This window comes from Drosophila montana, unplaced genomic scaffold (genome assembly GCF_035044405.1).
Source record: "Drosophila montana isolate Dmon_TW-CO22-7 unplaced genomic scaffold, ASM3504440v1 contig_3207_1, whole genome shotgun sequence".
In the NCBI taxonomy this organism is placed as follows: domain Eukaryota; kingdom Metazoa; phylum Arthropoda; class Insecta; order Diptera; family Drosophilidae; genus Drosophila; species Drosophila montana.
The window spans coordinates 94,052-116,316 of record NW_026998086.1 but is presented as its reverse complement, the minus strand read 5'-3'; the positions used below and the strand labels follow the sequence as shown (position 1 = coordinate 116,316).

Below are 22,265 nucleotides of genomic sequence, written 5' to 3'. Positions count from 1 at the left end.
TCTATTTTAATAACTTCTCTAAATGCGTTCAAATAAACAAATTAATAGAAAATTACGTTTAGATTAAAATTAAAATTTGCTAAATTGCAGAAAGCACCTAAATGAGTTTTCAGCCATTGGCGCTCGAGTTTTAAGTTTCGTTAGCTTAAGTTTTCTTACTTTGCTTATTTTTGTATTATTATTGAGCTATAAAACGAGCTTAGCAACAAACGCGTGTTGCAATACCTTTTGAATTGTTTGTTCGCAATAATTATTTTTAATTTTGTTGTTAGGTCATAAAATGTAAACTTTTTTGTTTTAAATTGTACTAAAAAACTCAACTATGCGGTGCTCAATAATCTCAGTAATCAAGCAAAAAGCTCAGAGCCGCCTTGCAGCTAGCACCAGTTCTAAGGGACGATGTCCTGCAACGATTTCTTAAATTCACGGAGAAGTTTAGCCGCTTAAAGTGTGAGTTTCGTGTTATATTAATTTATTTCACCCCTTCATCAATCATTTGTCATCTTATAGCGTTTTTGCTTTAATCAATCATGCAACGCTTTCGTGTCGGAATCATATTATTTGTTTTCATCTAAGCAACAAGTTTTTGTGCTGCATTCCCAAAAAGGAAACGACTTTTTATGCCCTAGCAGAGAGTATTGCACTTCAGACGGTGAGTGTGTAATATTTGTCTATCTTATGCGCATTTATTTGTTATCTGAATCAATACTTACTTGAGGCTCTCGCATATATTAGAAATAGATATATTACAAAGCTCAAATGATAATATTCTAGATAGGAGGTGCAGTGGTTTCTATTTATTTATTGATAGCCAAGCATGGTAACCACAATTACACGTAACATTATACATATATAGTAGATAGAAAGATTTTACCTATAACGAGCAGCAGCTCGTAAATCACTATGTGCAGTGGCATTATAATAACTAATCAAGTGTATGGGTATGAAAATGGAATGAAGAGCATAAATAACAAGAATTACTTATGCTTAACGCACGGGCAGAACACTTAAGTGTGGCTGTGGTTGTGCGAGTATATATATATATATATATATATCAATTCATGAATAATCAATCAAATAAATAGAATCGGTGCCATGTGCTGCATTAATTATGAATAGCTCGCCACGTTAACTCTTAAATCTTAAAGCATTTGTTAATCGCAGTATTAGACATGTGCTCCATCCATGCGATATTGGGTCAAGTACCTCATTTCTACTTCCCAATTCAAATTGGCGGCACACGCCCTCACACTGCGACAAAGCGTGCAAACAAAGCCGGAGCCGGAGACGAGCTGCACGGGTAAAGCTAAATTGCAGGGCTTAATTAAAATATTAAGCGTGCAAGAGCGATGTATTTAATACAAAACATTCGCGTTGCGGTCCGGGTCTCTGGGCCAGGACCTGCGCCGCATGCCTCTAATTAAAAGCCACTAAAACGATGTCCTTGAGCCGCGCTAACCAGCAGGCTGAGGCCTAGCAGGCCGGCGAACCAGCTACACGCTATGCCAGCAGCTGCATTTTCGGCATCCACGAACGGAATGGAGCCCCAATCCCGCTTGGCAATGTCGGGTATGCCGGGATCGTTAAAGTAAACGATCCGATTGTTGAGCGGTTGGGTTGGACGAAAGTTGTTCTTCAGGTGGTCATCGTTGGCCGTCAGTAGACGAAAGTGATTCAGCTGTGAGTAAACCAGTTGTCAATCAAATATACGATAACCATGTTAGACCAGACGAGACGACTCACCTGATACTCTGATATGTCTATGGGCTGATAGTAATCTATCCAGACCACCTTCTCGGCGCATGGCGGTGTTGTCAACGAGCCTATGTAGGTGAAATAGGTAACGAGATCATATTCCAAAAACTTGTCCAGTGGCAAAGGCTCCACCAATTCAGCGGATTGGCCCTTGCGGCTTATCGAGCCCAGATTCTCCGCAAATTCGACATAGCTGGGATTATCCGCTCCTGTAATCTTTAATAGTATTATTCTCCAATAAGTTTGGTTCATAATTAATTGTGCTGCAGCTTAACTACCTTGAAGAAGAATGCCAACACGGCAATGCCATGATCCTTATCCAGGGCACTTTGAAAGTCCTTGTAATCCAGACTGCGCATAACCACATGCAGCTCAGCGGGATAGGATCGGTTGTTTATCAGATCCTCGCTGCCAACGGTGTCGTTTTCGCCCCAATGAAAGTGAAACTGCTCGAATTGGTAGTCGGTCTTGCGTTCCAGCGGGCCGCCTCTTATGCGCGGCACCTTGCCCTGCTCAAAGTCCATGGTGACCAGCACAGTGTGTCCATTGTTGGTCAACTTAACGCTTTTGGGCTTAGCATCGAAATTGATATACTCGGGATAGGGAAACTTTTTCTTCGTCACATTCAGTACATCGATGTTAATGGGACTCTGGAACTTGCCGCTGCACCGCTGATAATCCTCAACCCAATGCTCCGGCCCATGCTGCCCGCCGTAGCCAAAGTCCTGCGCCGAGACAACGGCAACTGTAACAATGGATGACGATCAAGATCGAGACCTGCTAATTGCTTGGACAAGCGGAGACGGCGATGCCGTTCATGACAATGGTGACATCGAGACCATTGGCAAATATTTAATCACGACTATTATTAATTTGGCTACTATTTTTGGCAGCACTGAGATAGCTAAAAATATGCGACTACTGTCACCCTCAATTTGTTGCACAAATAATTTTAAGTTTGGCTGTGTATCTTTTTAATTTGCCGCCGTTCGCTCAACTTCACGCACGAGCAGGTCATGCTGCGAATCTGTTCGTGTAATTGTCACCTGCAAATAAACCTACATTTACACTCGCATATCAACCTGATTATGGACATTTTTCGCGTGGTTTCTTTCTATATGCTCTTATTTACGGTATTATAGTTATAGAAGTTGGCGATGACCCCACATTAAGTAAATATATTCTAGATCGAAGTCAACAGTCGAGTCGATATAGCCATGGTCAACCATTGTCTCTGTTTCTATATAAAGCTTTTGTCATGAAGTCTGTAGAGTTCCTTCTTTTGTTCCAGGCAGCACATATGTTGGAATCGTCCAAATCCGACTTCTATATAATTAAGCTTTCACAGGTATTAAAGCTTTTAAATCAAGTGCTTGCCTGCTTCTCATGATATAAATAAAATCTTATCCATATATAGAGAGAATCGGCCAAGAAACAGAGTTTTTGTATGAAAAACTTTTCAACATCGAAATACTTAAGCATAAACTCTATGGGAAGAATCGACCAAGAAAATAGTTTGTGCATGGAAAACTTTTATATTTTTCAAATCGGACTACTAATATATCACATAGGTCTTATCAGTCACAATTAAATCTTTTGTATAAGTCCCACCTCGTAGGGTATAATTACACCTGGGCTTAATTAACTCGCAATCTGTTGCATGGTCCGTTTGGTAATACTGAGAATAAATGGCTTTAATGGCTGTCAGAGGTCGACATTGTGCATCATGTGTCATGCATAATTATTTGTTCAATTAGCGCTGATTAAGCAACAATTATCGGGTAAACTGTTTGCCATGTGCTTACAACTTTAATGCCGCAATGCACAACCTCGAACAGCTTTAACCGAGAGCCTTCTCCATTGTGCGGCAACAAATGTTTTAATTGTCTGTTCAAGCAGTTAAAGTTGTGCAATTTGTTGTCGCAACTAAAAATTAGAATTTTTAATTTGGTTTTCTCAAATTAACCACAGATAATATGTTGCGCTAATTTAAGCAAGTGCTAATACCGTAAATAGTTAAATTATTATTGGCAATAAGCCGCGCGTTTAATTTATGACAACAAAAAGTTAACTAAACTGAATTCTAAATTAGCTAAGCACGCAAAAAAATAAAACGCAGCTTATAGTCATGTGTGCTCAAGTAATTGTTGAATTTTTCATTGTGTGATTTGAGACAAATTTTGTAATTGGCCAACTAGCAAATCGTTTTGCTTTCATTGCTTTTTTTTTTATTGTGTGGTTTCCGAACTTCCGGCCTGTTGCCAGACATTCGCATACGGGCTGCAAAAGGCACGTTGCTGAGCCGTCAAAAGAAAGCCAAACTAACAAAGGGCTTGAGCTATGCTGAAGTGAAGTTGAAATTTATTTAATCGTCTGCTTGTTGAATTTTATACGGGCCAGACATGTTATAAACGTGTTCTTGATTGTTGCACAAAGATAATCAACCTGTTCTCTGAACTTGTGGCGTGTCAAGGACACATTAGTCGAGCCCAATATGAAAGAACCTTTATTTAAGTAGATATGTCTGCTAATGTTGTTATTTAAAACAATCTTAAACTAATTACCGCACTAATTATAGTTCAACAATTAACACTCTACGCTATTTCAATTGCAATTTGACTTTCTCAGAAGCAGCTCCAACCAGATCACTTTAGCTAGCCGGCGCAATTCTAAATGTTGCACAAAACAAATATTTGCAAAACAATCCCGGCAAATGACAAACTTTGTGTGCTGATAATAAATCAAGTATTATGCATTATTTGTCTGTAACTTGTCGACTTAGTTTATAACTAAATAAAATTGTTTTTATCATCAAATGTACTTGGTTACTCTTTAAACCTAGTCCAGAGTTATTTATTTAAACTGCACTCTTGTTAATTGGTCTCATATATATTTCATTGGAGCTCACCACAGGTCAAAATCAATGCCAAGACAACACGCTCCACACCGAACTGTTGGTTCCACATATCACTTTCTGTTTTCACCGAAAACCTTTTGCGTAAATATAGAAAAACTTAAGCCCTTAAGTCGCGACCAGTGGCACAAATCTTTTGGTTGTTGTCAATGTGTCAGTCTGTCAAGCGCTGTTCACCCGCCAAATGCGGTCGCACAACTGCGGTTAGGACCCGCATGTCGCAGAAACTTATATCAACTAGCCAAAGGTTGTTGACGGCTTTTGTTTTTGCAGCGGCTCGCACTCGACTCGCAATCGACTCGACTCGCATCGAAACTTAAATCGTCCCTCGCCAATATTGAATCAATATTGTCAGTGGTCTCTGTACACGCTGATGACGTTCATATTATTGAGACACAATTTTGAATGGTTAGTCAGGCGCTCACCCACAATATATATAAGATAAAGTACTAGAGTTGGGAATAATAGTGATTTTTGAGTCACAGTAACTGGATTTAGTAAAGCACACATGTATTTCCTTTAAGCCGACAAGCGTGTGATCTAAGCTCAGATTAAAGCTTTAAAATTAAGCGTTCATGTTAGCCAAAATGTTAAAAAAAGTAAAAAGACATGAGTAAAATACTTGTAAGTAATCACTGTTTAGTGATCATTAACGCATCTCTAATACAAAAATTTCGTATGCACAGACAACTTTTGAATGAGTAATTGTGTATTGAAAATGAGACGTTGTTGGTCGACTGTTAGCGAGCGAACACTGCAAGCTTGCGTTACGAGACTTATGTTAAGTGGCTTATGTAGCGACAGTTATGTTAGGTGATTTCTGTTAAGACACTTATGTTAGGTTGACTTATGTTAAGAGCTAACTTACTTCTTAGTCCCACAATAACCAGTGAAAGCTTTTCCAGAAATCTTGGCTTAACTTAGCTATTACGAGCTTCTCTATTCCCTCAACATATCTGCAAAACTAGGTTCTGGGCACTTCAAAATCAGACCTATTCGATTGACTGTTTCTGAGCGAAGACTAATAACCTATGTTATGTTCAAGGTAGATGACTTAAATAACAAGACTTGGGTGATTTCTGTTACAATACCTATATTGTGGGACTTTTGTTATGTGATTTATGTAATGGGACTTATGGTAGATGATATCTGTTACGAGACCTATGTTAGGGTAGGTTAACAGCCTAGCTGTTATGTTCAACACTTACCAGTGAAAGTTTGACTTTCTACTTTTCAAGAAATCTTGACTTAACTCAGCAATTACAAGCTTCACTATTCTCGTAATATATCTGCAAAACTAGATTCTGTGCGTTTTGAAAATGAGTCTTGAAAACTTATGTAACAAGACTTATGATAAGTTATTTCTGTTACCAGACCTATGTAAGATGATGATGTTATGTGACTTGTGTTAAAAGCTGAACTGTTAAGTTTAGCAATTACCAGTGAAAGTTTAACTCTTCTAGCTGATCAGAACAGATCAAAGTGAGCTTTATCCGATGACAACGTGTTTTCTTATCTCTAGCTAGCTATTAGTTTTTCTGGCATACTTAGGCTGATTACATTGTTTTTATCTTTTACAATAGTACGGCAAATTGTATGGCAATTGAGAACTCGCCCCAATCTCGTTAAAATTTGCCCACTTTGAATGGCGTCGGTGGCGATTGCGTTAAATTACAACGAATTTTTCCATTGTATTTAACAGCCTGCTTGCATTATTGTAGCAATAAAAGTGTTAATCCCCCAATGGCTCAATTTGGGTATTAAAAATGAATGCGTCAAGTGACTCCGGGTCTGTCATGGCCCCAATCAATATGCATTCTCATTATAGCGTGGACAATGGTTGCATGTTGCACGTTGCACGGCAAGGTAAACGGCAAGAATGGGGTGTTAACACAATTTCAAGTTTATTAAATTGTACAAAAGAAATGCCGTCACTTGAGCCACTGAGCCACTGAGTCACTGAGTGGTGCTGCACCACTCTTAAGACAAATGACAATTGAAGCTGTTGTTTATATAACTGTTTAGGTAGATGTTTGTGTAAAACATTGTGCCCATTAACCCAACTTCAAAACAGTCGTATAATTGTTTTCCAAACCTCTTAAGTATACATATATATATATATATATATATATATATACATATATATATACAAGTGCGCGCTAGCCGGCATTGCCCGGACCAAGTTTTTGCTACAAATCTTATACGTAACTTTTTTTTAAGCCATCGCCCGTTCTTAGAAAAATGTCCGTTTTATACCTTGAACCCCGAACTCCGCTCAGTTGAGAGAATAAGAAAAAGTCGGAACGATTTTTTTGTCCGTTTTTCGCCCGCGAAAATTTAGATCGGATTTCATTTAATCAAGTTACAATCATTAAAAGTTTTCTACAATTTTATTTTGGGAAAATCTCAGCTACATCAGGTCCGTCTTTGGAATGATATACACTTTTGGACTCGTAATACTCCCGACTAGTAATTGGCATTCTAGAAACCACAATTTCAAATTAGGTAAAAAAATCATTAAATAACATAACCGAATTTTCATGTTTTATAAACAAATTGTGGCGTAAACCGAAAAGGCATTATTTTCGTATTATTGAGTATATATTTGTATGTGTATGCATGTTTATGTATTATGTTGTGTATGACAATATGAATTTGATGTACAGGCACCGTACATATATATATGTACACATATATATATATATATATATATATGTACACATATATATATATATATATATATATATGTACATGCATAAATAAAAAAAAAGCATATATATATATACAGTTGCGAACAAAATAATAGCACCACTTCAACACATTTTGTACTTGATAAAAAAAAATGCGATTACTGTTGCGATTTTTTTAAATCTTTATTTTTTTTAAATTGTTTAGTATTCCTCATAAACAAAAAAAGTGTTACCGTTGTTCAAATTTCGGACTATATATTTTTTTTGGGGATTTTAAGAAAAAAGCCCCCAAAAACAACGAAAAAAAATATAGTATATATATATATATAGTAGAAAGCACGTGTTTATTAGTTTTAACTAAGATTTCATTGTTTCTATCATAAAAGTTAGTAATAATCATTACAATGGGACGTGGAAAGCATGTATATACGTGTGCATATGTATGTACATATGTAGTATGAACATATGTACATATGTATATATAGGTGCATATATGTAGCTATCCGGACATGTACAGGGGTGGCAAATTGCGACCTATGTCTATTTACGAATCTTTGGATAAGATTTGGACATGAATTTCGACTACAAAATATGTATTCAGACTTGAATTCCAGATTAATGTAGAGGGAAAACCATGAAGAAAGAGCCAAACCTCGTGAAAATCGGATGAGATTTGACCGAGCTATGGGGGGTGGGAAATTTCGACCTACATATGTCTATACATAGGTATGAATCTTTGGGTAAGATTTGGACATGAATTTCGACTACAAAATATGTATTCAGACTTGAATGCCAAATTAATGAAGAGGGAAAACCATGAACAAAACCCCAAACCTCGTGAAAATCGGATGAGATTTGACCAAGTTGTGGGGGTGGGAAATTTCGAACTATGTCTATATACGAATCTTGGGGTAAAATTTGAATTTCGGCTAAAAAATGTGTATTCATATTTGAATGCCAGATTATTCTAGAGGGTTAGCCATGAAGAAAAAACCAAACTACGTGAAAATCGGATTTGACCGAGTTATGGGAGTGGGAAATCTGGACCTATGTCTATATAGGAATCTTGGAAAAAGATTCGGACATGAATTTCAACTAAAAAATATGTATTCAGACTTGAATGCTAGATCAATGTAGACGGAAAACCATGAAGAAAAATGTAAACCACGACAAAATCTGATGAAATTTGACCGAGTTATGGGAGTGGGAAATTTGGACCTATGTCTATATACGAATCTTGGGGTAAGATTTGGACATGAATTTCGACTAAAAAATATGTGTTCAGATTTGAATGCCAGATTAATGTAGAGCGAAAACCATGAAGAAATAGCCAAACCTCGTGAAAATCGGATGAGATTTGACCGAGTTATGGGAGTGGGAAATCTGGACCTATGTCTATATACGAATCTTGGGGTAAGATTCGGACATGAATTTCTACTAAAAATATGTATTCAGACTTGAATGCTAGATTAATGTAGAGGGAAAACCATGAAGAAAAATGTAAACCACGACAAAATCTGATGAAATTTGACCGAGTTATGGGAGTGGGAAATTTGGACCTATGTCTATATACGAATCTTGGGGTAAGATTCGGACATGAATTTCGACTAAAAAATATGTGTTCAGATTTGAATGTCAGATTAATGTAGAGCGAAAACCATGAAGAAATAGCCAAACCTCGTGAAAATCGGATGAGATTTGACCGAGTTATGGGAGTGGGAAATCTGGACCTATGTCTATATATGAATCTTGGGGTAAGATTTTGACATGAATTTCGACTAAAAAATATGTATTCAGACTTGAATGCCAGATTAATGTAGAGGGGAAACCATGAAGAAAAATGTAAACCACGACAAAATCTGATGAAATTTGACCGAGTTGTGGGAGTGGGAAATTTGGACCTATGTCTATATACGAATCTTGGGGTAAGATTTTGACATGAATTTCGACTAAAAAATATGTATTCAGACTTGAATGCCAGATTAATGTAGAGCGAAAACCATGAAGAAATAGCCAAACCTCGTGAAAATCGGATGAGATTTGACCGAGTTATGGGAGTGGGAAATCTGGACCTATGTCTATATAGGAGTAAGATTCGGACATGAATTTCGACTAAAAAATATGTTTTTAGATTTGAATGCCAGATTAATTAAGAGGGAAAACCATGAAGAAAAATGCAAACCTCGTCAAAATCTGATGAAATTTGACCGAGTTATGGGAGTGGGAAATTTGGACCTATGTATGTCTATATATTTATTAGGTTAAAAATGCTAGTGGCACCAGAATTGTTTGTGTAATCCCTTGAGTTTCAGAAATATATAAAGACGCTATAATTGTCAGCATTCGCACTCTTTCAAAGCCACGTCGTAGAACTTACATTGAATCTAAAAGGATGCTTCTATAAAACGTCCTAGACCTAACCCTCTAGGCTGTGCGTCGTCAGTCCGTCTGAGCGCAGTCAGTTAGTCGACTATATATAAATATATAGATTTATGATGTGCTGCTAGAAAAGCACTTACACTTATCTGCCATATTGTGAAGCAACCTCCATGCGAAGATGTTTTCACACTTTTCCCGTTGTTCGAGTCTCTAATTACTTTGTGCGGTTAACTGTAATGGGAGGGCAAAGGGTAAGTGCTTTCTGCATGCTTTAAACTTAATGCGAGAACTTAAAACAAATACAAATAAATATACACAGCCTGCAAGCCAAGATATATTACATGAATTTGGGTAAATACTTATATGTGAAAATGTCGTTCGTTTACTCTCACTTTTAATTTTCGACTTGTCGGGCCCCGTTTATACGGCACCAGATTAACTGTTCTAAGCTTTTGCTGCATTTGGCTACACTTTATTTTGATTACAAGCGACAGGCGACAAGCCACAGAAGCAACAAGCGACAAGGGACAAGGGCTTAACAGCCAGAGCAACACAAACAATCTAGAACAATAATAATAATACACCCTCGTTGGCATTTGCAGTGTGTGAGAGACCCGCCCTCCCATTAATAACATGTATTTAAAAGCGATGAAGTGGATGGAGGGGGATAGAGGAGGGCGCATACGGCCTGCGATGTGTGTTGAAAAATTTCCATAAACAAGTAGGCGATGTATGATTTATGGCTTATGCGCAGCTGTTGAACTCTACATGCCAATTAAATGAAATATTCAAAGCTGAAATTCTAGAAAACAATTGAAAAATGCAAATCGAAAATATTTCAACCTGAATTCCCAAACGAATTATGCCACAAATGCGCATCTATGCTGGCTAAAACTGTTTACAGGCTATCTTGCAGTTGTGCGGCGCTTTGTTATGTACATTTGCATCGGGCCTTAATTAAAGTGCAGCAGCCGATAATTGCGGCAAGCTTTGCTCAATTGACAGGGATTGAATCGGCGATGTGGAAATACAAATCAAACCAAAGTAAGAGTTCTGTGCCGATAAACGTGCCGTGTTCAAGTCCATCGAGTCCAATAATAATTTATTCAAATTAATCGCAACTGAATGATTTAAATAATATAATTTTGCGAAATATTCCATGTAATGCAATTTCCAGCTGCAAATTGCAGCAGGCCTGTGCAAACCCTGTGGCCCGGCGCCTGTGGCTGTTGCTGACACGCACGTGTTGGCCATAAACTAAAATGAAATAGGAGTAACTATGTCCTGATTAACCAACATATGAGTCTAATCCTGCCAATAAATCCGCGAATAGCCCACACACAGGCGCCCCTCGGCAGTTGGTCGTGTTGAAGTGCGCCATAAGAAAACTTACGAAAATATCATCATCATAAAAATCAGATACTCTGTGTATAACTCTGCTTCATTGCGTGCTTTATCCTCTCTCCTTTTATTAAACATCAAAATTTGCTATGAAATTTTCCTGGAACTTACTTCTATGTGCAGAAAATGCTTTCGAATTTAATTTGACAAATTTTGATGTATTACTGTGTGCTTGTTTGTCGCATGTGCATAACTTTTTCAAACACTTTTCTGCCAAATTCACGGATTAGGCTAAGTAACTGCGTCTGTCAGACTAAAGCCGTCTTTGGGTCGCTGGCGCGATAATGGGGATAACAAAGTGATGACAGCAGAACAGAATCCTTATCAATCCGGAGACAACGAACATTGTTACTGACATTTAAGAGCAGAGCTCACAGCCGGGTCGTCACAGAGCAATTTCTCTCTCTCTCTCTCTCTCTTTGCAGTTGGCAGTCTGCATGCAGCCCAGGCTGAGCAACAATTTTCATTGATAAAAATGCTGGCTGCTGTGCGCTGTGGCTCAGTCGAACGCGAGCCTTCAGTCAGGGTGTTGGTGGCCAATTTTTTAGGGCGCCTTTATCAGTCGAATCAAACGCTTTCGGTGCGAACCCAAATTCAAAATATGATCCTGTGCCTGCTTGTGGCTTATTCGCGCGAATTTTAAATAATATTGCGTATACGACGCGTTGAACGGTCGCTGCAGCCTCTGCAGTATTAATACAAACAAAATGACTTCAGTCGCTGTTGATTAATTCGCAGTAATATCCTCCAGACATCCAAATATCTGTTTAAGAAACATAATACGACAACAACAAAATTATGCGTCCCATTGGCGCCCTTTTATAAGTTGAGCAACTTTTTTTTATGCGCTAAGGTCAAATTGTGCAAGAGGAAATCTCAACTGGAGTTTGCCGTTGACAAAGGTAAATACTTTTAAAACACAAATTGCCACTGGACAACGGAAAAGCCATAAATAAAAATCCAACTAGATAGCGTACAAAAACTGTGTAAAAACTTTCCGAAAAGATAATCACAGCGTACTTATATTTCATAGCGTTGACAAAAGTTTTGAAAAATTGTTGTCCAACATCTGTAAAGCTTTAATATTTAATTTATATTAAAATATGCAATATATTTCTCTATATTTCCTAATAGTTGTGCATGTAGCAGAAATTGGGCAAATATCCGTCGAACTATCTGCTCGCTAGAATTTCAAAAGAGCAAAATATATGAATAACAATTGATCAATTCCAGTAAGAGGAACCTTTTCGAGCTTTGAATTAAACATTTTGCTCTTGCAGCTGTATTTATTGATTGCAGAACTTTTCGTTCTGATTCAGTTTGGTTGACATCAACGTAATTTTATTTGGGATAACTTATAGTCTTGCCAATCAGACAACATTCTTGTCAACCTTTTCGCAACTTTTAGTTAATGTGGTCAATGGAGTTGTTTGTTGTCCAACCAAATTGTGGGGTATTTAGGATTAAGCGTTTGCTTCTCTTATTGTTTCATAATCCAATAAAGCACAAAAGATCTAAACAAACGTCATGAATGCAATTTTAAGGCTGCCAGCCTTAGCTGCCTTGACTGAATCTCTGAAATTGTGCATAAAAAATAAAGGCATCCGGATACAAAAGATTACGCTCAAATAAGAGTTTCTAGCCGCTTGCAGTTGATGGAGGGGTCAGCATAAGCTCTTTGTTTGGCCGACACACCTGAGTGGACGCCGAGCTTTATAGCATTTATCAAGTTCTTGTAAACAAGTCTTTGCATTCTGTCAGACAAACGGCAATGAGTGGCCGGCCGGCCGAACTGTCTGTGCAGGAGGAACGCGAGCTGATGCTCTCGAGCGTTTGGCCTTCAAGCGGTCTCGCTGGCAACTAGTATACCCTCTACGGTAAGCCTGGAGTACTGTCTGGGGTGCACTTGTCTGGGGTGCATATGCAGCGGCAAAGGATACTCAAGCTGCGACATTTGAGCCGGGCTGCAATTGTAACACATTCATAGCTTAAAGCCCAGACAAGCTACCATTTAATCTGGCCATGTGGCACATGTATCTGAATACACAATTTAGGCCTTAAAGTGCCTGTTGATGGCGACACACAAATTTCTATCCTTCAGCCTTGAGCTACACGTGTAAGTGGGCAAAAGTGGGGTGCCAATAGCAGCAGCAGCAGCAGCAATTGCCGCTTAGGACTGCAAAAATTGCCGCACATAAGTGAAAACTAGTAAAAATGAGAACTGGCGCGAACATAAATCAATATAAGTTTGTACCCAACCGAAGGGAACTGAGGGGCTGCGGGGTGGTCATGTGCCTGTAATACAGCAAAAGGCGGCATATTTCATGCGGCCAACCTTAGCTGGGGCCTAGCTTGTCATAACTCAGTTCACACACGGATACACACATCACCTCGAGCACCAGCCCACACTCGCATATCTACACGGTCCTTGCCTAACCGGATCTTTATTGGTAGTAGAAAATTCGATTTAAAAAACGAAAATTTCACAACAAATTACTTATGCATATATTTATCTCTTCACTTGTGGCATATAAATGCAGTTCGCATTTGAACGAACAAATTGAAAACAAGAGAGTTGCCAGCTTCCAGCTAGATAAATAAAATGTGCCAGATTAGGTATATTTACGAGAGTTCACACAGTCTGTAGCTCCTCCGGACACCGGGATATGCTCGTAAAACAGGATTTCAATATAGATTTTTATCGCATTTATGTAAATATGCTCACAGATGCCTTCTTCCGTCTGTGGCACTAACCATATAAATTGTTGGCTTTTTAAAGCCTTTGGCAAAATGCTTGACTACTGACTGGAAAACATATTTCTGGGTATTTTATGAAAACAGGAGCCTGGCTAGAGCCTAACTGACAGGTCTCGGATGCCCTGTCGTTAATCAACTTGTTTTTTCAAGCAGAACTCTACAAAATTTGTTAGTTTGAAGACCTCCTAGCAAAAACTCGTCAAAATTTTTCAGCAATTCATTATACACATATATATAATGGCAGAAAAAAATGTATCCCCAAAGTAAAAAAAAAGAGAATATTCAACAAGCCCAACTATGCAGCAATTTGTAAAATGAAACTTTAAGCTCGGATGCACTTTAAATTTTAGAATTATTATTGCAAAGCTTTTTTTTACTTTGCAGGCATTAGAGAAATTTTCGTTTAAATTGGCTAGGCTAAGCGTTTGTTTATTTTATTATTAATATCGCACAACGGGGGAATTTACATAAAAGCCTTATACGTAATCATTAAAGAGTTCAACTAACAAACAACAAAATGTTGTAAAGCTATTAAATTGCATTTTGGTTTTTCCATTTAAAAGCAATTGCCGGCGAAATGGCCGGCAAAAAAAACGCCAACAAAAAAAAACGCTAAAAGAAATTGCAATGTTACTTAAAAAATAATAATCGCTGTTGCAGGCTTTTAGGCGTGCGTTCTGCAATTTCCGCCGACTCACTTTATTTAATTCGGTCCACAAGTGGCGCTTAATTGTTGCAGCAAACTAGAGGCACCACCACCCCCCCCCCCCCCCCTACACACCACCTCAAAAACTTAGTCGGTGCAAATAAACTATATCCTTGTATAACTTAATTGTAAGTGCAGCTGAGCGCCGCATTCCCCGTGCTATTATTGGTCACAGTACGCTGCCTTGGATAATTTTAATTCTCTTGGATAGCAGATGATGCGCTCAATACAATGGCTTAGAAATGTTTGGCAGCTGCTTCCAGTTCCGGAAATAAACTGCTACAAAGAACATACAATTCATGCTTGCCTTCTTCGTCTAAAAGGAGTGCCTAGAAAATGTGTTAAATGGAATTGGTCTGAAAGGTCATGGGAGCGTATACAAAAGCCCGAACTAGGAATGAAAATCGACATTTGAATGGGTCAATGCGTCTATGGCTTATCGAAAATCTAGTCACTGAAAATTTTACCCTCATGCTCCACAGAATTCCGCCCAGCTGCCTTGCAAGAAAACAATTGTTGTAGCTAACAAATGCAATTGAGCTAATTGATTTAACAAACGCAGAAGGTAAACACTTGCAACAGTCGAGCATTGTTTGCCAAGGAGTTGCCACAAAGAGAAGTCGTTCCGTGAATTTATAATAGAATTAATGTCTTAAGCTTCTTCGTTATTCTCATTATTGCTTTCGAGTAAAGCGCTTAGCGCAGTCAATTTCAAATCGAACTCATGGCAGTACCGAAAATCAACACAAAAGACTCAGGGTATCGATATTTGTCACTGTTCAGATAACGAATGAGTACATTTTGTCGTCACAGAATTTTACTTATTTAATTGGAATTCCTATGTCCTCTTTGCATGTGATAGCCATAATTAATTGGCCCATTGACAGAAAGCCAATGTCGATGTTGATGCATAGGCATACCCCACCCCACCCCCTACCCCCTCGCTGTTAACAAAGGGCCTACAAGCATTTGAATTTTCACTAAATGAATTTCGCTTTGATGGCACAACAAAAGCGTACCAAAAGCGAAGAGCACTTTCCTGTGCTCCAGTATTTTATATACTACCATGTTTCGGCCATTGACATTGGCCAATTAGTGCAAATTATGTGCCACAAAACTACTTCTATTGTCTTTTAAGTACGAGGTAAACGAGGCAAGATTCTAACCAACAACAAAGACCCTCTATTAGAAAATTAGTTCGACTTAGAGCAGGGCTGTGAACCCCAAAATAATATGTAAATGCTTAAGTTCATAGTTCAAACTGACTTCCTGCCTCTGTCTGTTGCCTAGTGAACATGTTTTTGCTTACACATAATTTATTTAAGCCTTTGTTTTTTCTAATTGATTTATTAAAATAATAATTCACATTAAAATTATTATTTCCATATCTACTGGGAATAAAGAAAAGTTAGAGGCTGCGGATTAAATTTATTCTCAACCCGAATTTCGTATTTACTTTGAGTTTAAATCTTTCTCAAAACAAATTTTTCTTTGTCAAAAGGGTTAAATTTTTTGAACAACTGGTTCGGGCTCGAAACGGTTCGGTTCAAACCCTTTTTTCAGCCCTGGCAACAAGATGTCGCCGCTGTAGAATGCCTTCGGCTAGATGTACTTCTAGATTGTTGACTCTTGCCCCACAGCTGTTGCCTTTTCTGTTGCTCAAGAAAGTTTTCTTAGCTGTTGCTGCTGCTGCAGTTGTTGTTGTTGTTGCCCCCAACAAGAAGTTGTCCTGCGCCGCCAACAGCTTCAAGTGCAGCTTGTGTTTGAGTTGCTGTTTGTGTTTCCAACTATTTGTGTTGAGAAGCACTTGCGGCCCACAAACAACTCTGGGCATGATACGATCCGGCTGCCAGTTATTTAATAAGCAATTAACTAGGTCTTATTAAATGCGCGTACGCTTGCCTGATTTCCATAATCCCAGAGCTGAACCCGCATTCCGGTCACACGTGCTGCCAAATGGAGGCTCTTAAGGCGATAATCGATTTCGATACTCTATGATGTACTTGCTCTGTGCAGATTCGCATAACTGCTGTGCTGTAATTGTTTATTTAACAACAAAAAATAAATGCTTAATTCGTTTAAGGCCTCAAGATGCGTGGCTGGGCAGCACCATGTCATATTTATTTATGCTCACATTTTCTTTTGTTCTCATTTAAGTTGTAGTTTTGTTGGTGCGCTTTAATCAAGCTCAAGTCATATGTTGCTTAATTTAATTTCTGAACTGAAAATCTCTAATGTTTTATCATATTAACTTAGGCTTGAAATTTTGCACATTGTTTGCAACTGTGCGTCAATTATGTTGACCTGGCTTTTAAACAATGTTATTATATTTCGTGCTGCTTTTAATAACTTTTCCTTTTCATTGCGCTTGTGGGCTAAACCATGAAAAGTTATGAGTGCCGACAAACAAAGTTTGATATATGTATATAAGTATTAAATGTACACGGTTGCGTTTCGGACTTACAGAAAATATCCTAGTGTACATGACTTCAGTTTGTACAATTAAAATGCAATGCATGCCAAATTAGAAGCTTTAATGAGCGCTAATGGAAAATATCCGCGCTTTACTTCAAGTTGCAAAGTCCACAGTTTTATGCTGCGTTTTAATAGATTTTCACTTAAACAAACCGAACACGGATACGAACAATGAAATCAGGAAAAGCTCATTTAAGCGTAACTGCACTTTTATTTGTCTACTTTCAGTGCTGCTCTGAGAGAGCGTGGAACGGAATAGATTGAAGTCAACAATCCGTTGGCAACGGCAATGAAGACAGCCGGAGGCAGCATGCCAGTATGTCAGGTCACCGCAGTCAGGCGTACCAATTGCGGTAATTGAGCTAATGACTAAATAAGGCGGATGGTCCAGCTGGAGACAAAGCCAGTCCTTAGCACAAGACACGGACACACATCACGCATACGCAGCGTGCCACATGCAATATTTATCTGCAGCAGCAGCAGCAGCAGAAGCTGCAGCAACCTTCGGCCCGTAGAAAAACTCGTAAATTTGGCATAAATCTCGCCACCGCACACAGAGAGAGCCGGAGCCGTAGCCGTAGCCGGAGCCGGGGCCGGCATGGATACCATTATGTCAACATTCCCCACGCTGACATCGGACGATGGCAGCCTCTGGATTACTAGCGCCCTCTCCGAGATGCTCACCAGCAGCAGCAGCAACAGCAGCGATGCAGCCCAAAACGCAACCCTCGTTGCAGCAGCAGCGGCCACAACAACAACAGTCGCAGCGGCGGCAGCGGCAGCAAATGCTTCAACAGCAGCCACAGCGAATGTTACCAAAGTTCATGACAAGCATTCGCATGCTGTGAATGACAGCGAGACAGATCTAAGGTGAGGTTGTACGCTGAGTTCTTCTCAGTTCCATTACAGAATTGATGCGCCTAAAGTTGGATTTATATATGTATATGAGCAAAAAGCGTAAGAATCGCTCGAGCGAGTCGTTAACTAGATACCCTATAGATAAACTTAATAGCTGCCTTGTTGGCAAATAGTATCTATTATATTTTCACTGATTTTTGCTGCGCACAAAAGTTTCTTCCACATTATTTACTCAGTTTTAATGAAGGGTTTCGGAAGCAAAAATGAAGGATACCATTAAATTTTATCAGAGAAATTCGTTTAAATATACTCTATTGAGCTATATACCTCTCGAGTTACAGACCGACAGAAAAAAGAGGAAATAAATTGTACAAAGTCGCAGAGATTTGCCCATTTTACAGGGTATACGTGCACAAACGTGCAGCTGTAACAACCGATAGGACTTCCAGCTAAAATGTTAAATTTTTGCTGTTCAATTTCGAAATATCAAGCTCCAACTATCTGAACTAATATTATACAAATACAAAAGAGACGACACCATCAATTTGTTTGTTTGTTTCGTTTGTAGCTCATATCCCGGCTATATACACTATCGCGACAAATACGATCTGGACTATATAGCAAAGGTGAATCCGTTTTGGCTGCAATTCGAACCACCTGGCACTAGCTCCTTCTACATTATGGCCGGACTCTACTGCCTCATCTCGGTGGTGGGCTGCTTTGGCAATGCGTTTGTCATCTTTATGTTTGGCAGTCGCAAATCGTTGCGTACACCGGCCAATATATTGGTCATGAATCTGGCCATATGCGATTTCCTGATGCTGATCAAGTGCCCGATTGCCATCTACAATAACATACAGGAGGGTCCGGCGCTGGGCGACATGGGTAAGTGCATCGAGGAAAATCACAAATAAGGTTCTTTACGAGCTGCTTCAACACACGCAGCCTGTCGGATCTACGGATTTGTGGGCGGACTCAGCGGCACCTGTGCCATTGGAACACTGACGGCCATCGCTCTGGATCGCTATAATGTGGTGGTGCATCCGCTGCAGCCGCTGCGCCGCTATTCGCGCCTGCGATCCTATCTGATCATCATACTGATCTGGTGCTACAGTTTTCTGTTCGCCGTGATGCCCGCCCTGGATGTGGGTCTGTCTGTCTATGTGCCGGAGGGTTATCTGACGACCTGCAGCTTTGACTATCTCAACAAGGAGACGCCGGCGCGCATCTTTATGGCACTCTTCTTTGTGGCCGCCTACTGCATACCTTTGATCTCGATTGTCTACTCCTACTTCTATATACTGAAGGTGGTCTTCATGGCGAATCGCATACAGTCGAACAAGGACAAGGCCAAAACCGAGCAGAAACTCACATTTATAGTTGCTGCCATTATTGGCCTGTGGTTCATTGCCTGGTCCCCATACGCAATTGTCGCCATGATGGGCGTCTTTGGCCAGGAGCAGCACATCACGCCGCTGGGCTCCATGATACCTGCGCTCTTCTGCAAAACGGCTGCCTGTGTGGATCCCTATCTGTATGCCGCCACGCATCCCAGATTTCGTGTTGAGGTTCGTATGCTCATGTATGGGCGTGGCGCGCTGCGGCGCGTGTCCACCACACGCTCCACCTATATGACACGTTCCTTCACGCACCGGATGCGCCACACATCCGGCGATGGCGAGAATCGCGCTGAGCCCTACACTTTGAACAACAACCTGATGATGGTGCCCGAGGAAACGGAGGAGAACGACGAGATAATCGTTGTGGCCGAAATCAATAATTCCACCTCCATAGTTATGGAACAGAGTAAGTTCTAGAGCAGCTTACCCCATATCAATCAAGTTGTCTGGATCGCAGCAGTTGGCGGCCGAAAGAGGTAAAGAATATTTTTCTACTACTTTTATTGAGAATACTATGTAGCGAGAGAGAGGGGTTAGAGGGAGGGAGCAAGTTCAAAACGTGATCAAATGTAGAATACAAGAATTTTAAGTAGCAGAGCTTAAAAAATCGAATTATTATTATGAGGAATGTTTGCAATCAAATTATATAATACAACACATTCATTTTTATTTAAATTTTTTACGTTAAAAGAGCTTGCTTTAACTAATTAAAGTTAAAGCAAGCCTTCCCCTTTCAAAGCGACTCGGGAGTCATCCTTCTCAAAATGCATGAAATATTTTTCAAAATAAATAAAATAAGCTCATATTAAAGATGTCACAGCTATTGTGTTTCGCCAGACATTGCGCTAGATTTCGATTCAAAAGAAATACGAAATGAGAAACCTGCCCGTTGTATTATTTACCATTGATGGCAGCCGCGTTTCTCTGCTGAGCAAAGCAATTATAACCAACTAATAGATAGATATACATATATATATATATATAGCGACATATTCCCATTCCATGCAAACATAATACAACAATAAACAAAATTCGTATGGGGCGCACGGGCATGGCAACGAAGTGATAGAAAACATGTTAAATGAGCTTAACGAAAATGTTTCCGGGTAAAATGCTTAAGTGAGTATTTAGTACATGCTAAAGCTATGCATGAGTGAACCTTTAAGTAGGTGCTCGTTAGGTCAAGTTAATAAGTATCTACTAATTAGTTATGTATAGGTACAAATTAAAATGTAGCTTGAGGATACTTGCGAGTCTGATACGTACTATCAGGGAAAGTCAATCTAATCCTACCACACAATGTAGGCACTTGAGAAAAACACACGTACATAATACCTGTGTACATATGTATGCGTACATATGTACACATGTATTGGGTACATTTGTTCGTGGCATGTATCGAAATTAATTTGTGTCAAAGTGTCACATTTCATCGACAAACCTAACTCAAATTATTCAATTAATGTCATAATTGGAAATGTCTCAAAGACGCATAAGCATATTAATATTTGTAAGAAAATCAATAATTTATTTATGTATTTATTTAAATGCAAATAATAATGCCGCATATGATCAGATTGTGCAGTAGTTGAAATCGTAATGCAAAATAAATGTTTAAATATATAGATATGCAAATATTTGTGTGCATATATTTAAGTACAAATAAAAACATTTGACAATGTAATTGATATTGTTATACACTTCATATTTACAATTTTGACTAAGTACAGCAAATTTATAGATGTCTAAACTAACTGTTTGTTTTTGCAAAAAGACCTTGAACAGGTCTAAAAGGAGTACTTGTACCTAAAGAAATAAAACCATTTTAATGAAAGCCATTTAAGCTATGAAAATGAATATAAATATTTGTAAGCGGCAATATTATACGAATTTATACCCTTTAAGTGTATTCTGCTTAAATTTACATATATATATATATATATATATATAAATATTTATAGTTGTGTATATATAGATGTCAACTAGTACATAAGTACATAATATAGCTATAGCTTTGATGTAGTCACAACAACAACAGAACAATAGTAAAATATGCTAAAAGAGACCTGAAAAAATTGTAATTACACGAGCAAAGTTATGCCAAAGGTTAGTCGATGTCTAAATACCCTACCAAAGCTTTTTCTATTATTCCATAAGTTGCCAAGATTTGAAACAAAAAACCAAAAAGCTCTCACATCGTTTTGAGGCACTTAATTTTCTGTCAAATAGAAGGCAGTTGTTTTTTTTTTTAATTAAAATTTTCATCAATAATCAAAAAGCCAATATGCCAACTGCTAGATTATTCCGAAAAGGGATACAAAAAAGCCATTGTAAAAAACGGCACGTGTATTTCCATGTTTTTCCTAAAGAGAACAATGAAACGACACAGCTACATCGAATATTTGCTGCAACTGTCCGCAAATGCAAAAAATAAAGAAAAGAAAAGCCAAACAAACAAATGCATTCTAAAACAAAAAGAAACATTTAATTAGCATATTTAAAAATGCACTCTGGCGGGCTTTGTGCATATGCTTAAGTTTTTGTTTAACTTGACGAAACCTAATTTGTATTTATACAATATGCTAACCATATGCTTGTGCTTGTATCTTTTTTTCAATCTTAAAGCGTTTATAAACGAATAAATGTATTTAATAAATGTGTCAATTTCTTACATTTTCACAACATAAGAAAAATACCTACACACTTATTTAATTAAACGCTAGAATTATAAATATATCCGCGAGGCCAAAATTAATTGTCGCTTCAGCTCGTGTTTCCATTTCAATCGAGACTCGTCAAATTACCTCACCTTATCCCAAAAGCAAACATTTTTCTGTTCTTTATTTTTTAGCTATTTTATGTGCAGCTTTTTTGGTTCAAATTTAGGCTTATAATACAAAAAAAAAAAGGGTTCGGCATGTGACTTTATT

At 38.5% G+C, this 22,265-nt stretch overlaps 2 protein-coding genes across 2 annotated transcripts; one reads left to right on the top strand and one right to left on the bottom strand.

The window, feature by feature from the left end:
- Positions 1–775: 775 nt before the first annotated feature.
- Positions 776–4,889, bottom strand: CAH2 (Carbonic anhydrase 2). Its single transcript, XM_064688351.1, has 4 exons — positions 4,664–4,889; positions 2,034–2,500; positions 1,744–1,971; positions 776–1,678 (listed from the first exon to the last, which is right to left on the bottom strand). The coding sequence occupies exons 1-4, from the start codon at positions 4,719–4,721 to the stop codon at positions 1,421–1,423; spliced, it is 1,011 nt and encodes a 336-aa protein (XP_064544421.1). The 5' UTR covers positions 4,722–4,889; the 3' UTR covers positions 776–1,420.
- A 12,751-nt stretch (positions 4,890–17,640) lies between these two features.
- Positions 17,641–19,927, top strand: Rh7 (Rhodopsin 7). The gene is made up of 3 exons (XM_064688364.1): positions 17,641–17,947; positions 18,504–18,820; positions 18,881–19,927. The coding sequence occupies exons 1-3, from the start codon at positions 17,676–17,678 to the stop codon at positions 19,750–19,752; spliced, it is 1,461 nt and encodes a 486-aa protein (XP_064544434.1). The 5' UTR covers positions 17,641–17,675; the 3' UTR covers positions 19,753–19,927.
- The last annotated feature ends 2,338 nt before the right edge of the window (positions 19,928–22,265 follow it).

Coding starts and splice junctions, on each gene's coding strand:
- CAH2 (XM_064688351.1), bottom strand. CDS start 4,721: ATGTGGAACCAACAGTTCGGTGTGGAGCGTGTTGTCTTGGCATTGATT. Junction 1,972..2,033: donor TGTTGGCATTCTTCTTCAAG/GTAGTTAAGCTG, acceptor ATACTATTAAAG/ATTACAGGAGCGGATAATCC. Junction 1,679..1,743: donor TAGACATATCAGAGTATCAG/GTGAGTCGTCTC, acceptor GTTTACTCACAG/CTGAATCACTTTCGTCTACT.
- Rh7 (XM_064688364.1), top strand. CDS start 17,676: ATGGATACCATTATGTCAACATTCCCCACGCTGACATCGGACGATGGC. Junction 17,948..18,503: donor GACAGCGAGACAGATCTAAG/GTGAGGTTGTAC, acceptor TTTCGTTTGTAG/CTCATATCCCGGCTATATAC. Junction 18,821..18,880: donor TCCGGCGCTGGGCGACATGG/GTAAGTGCATCG, acceptor CAACACACGCAG/CCTGTCGGATCTACGGATTT.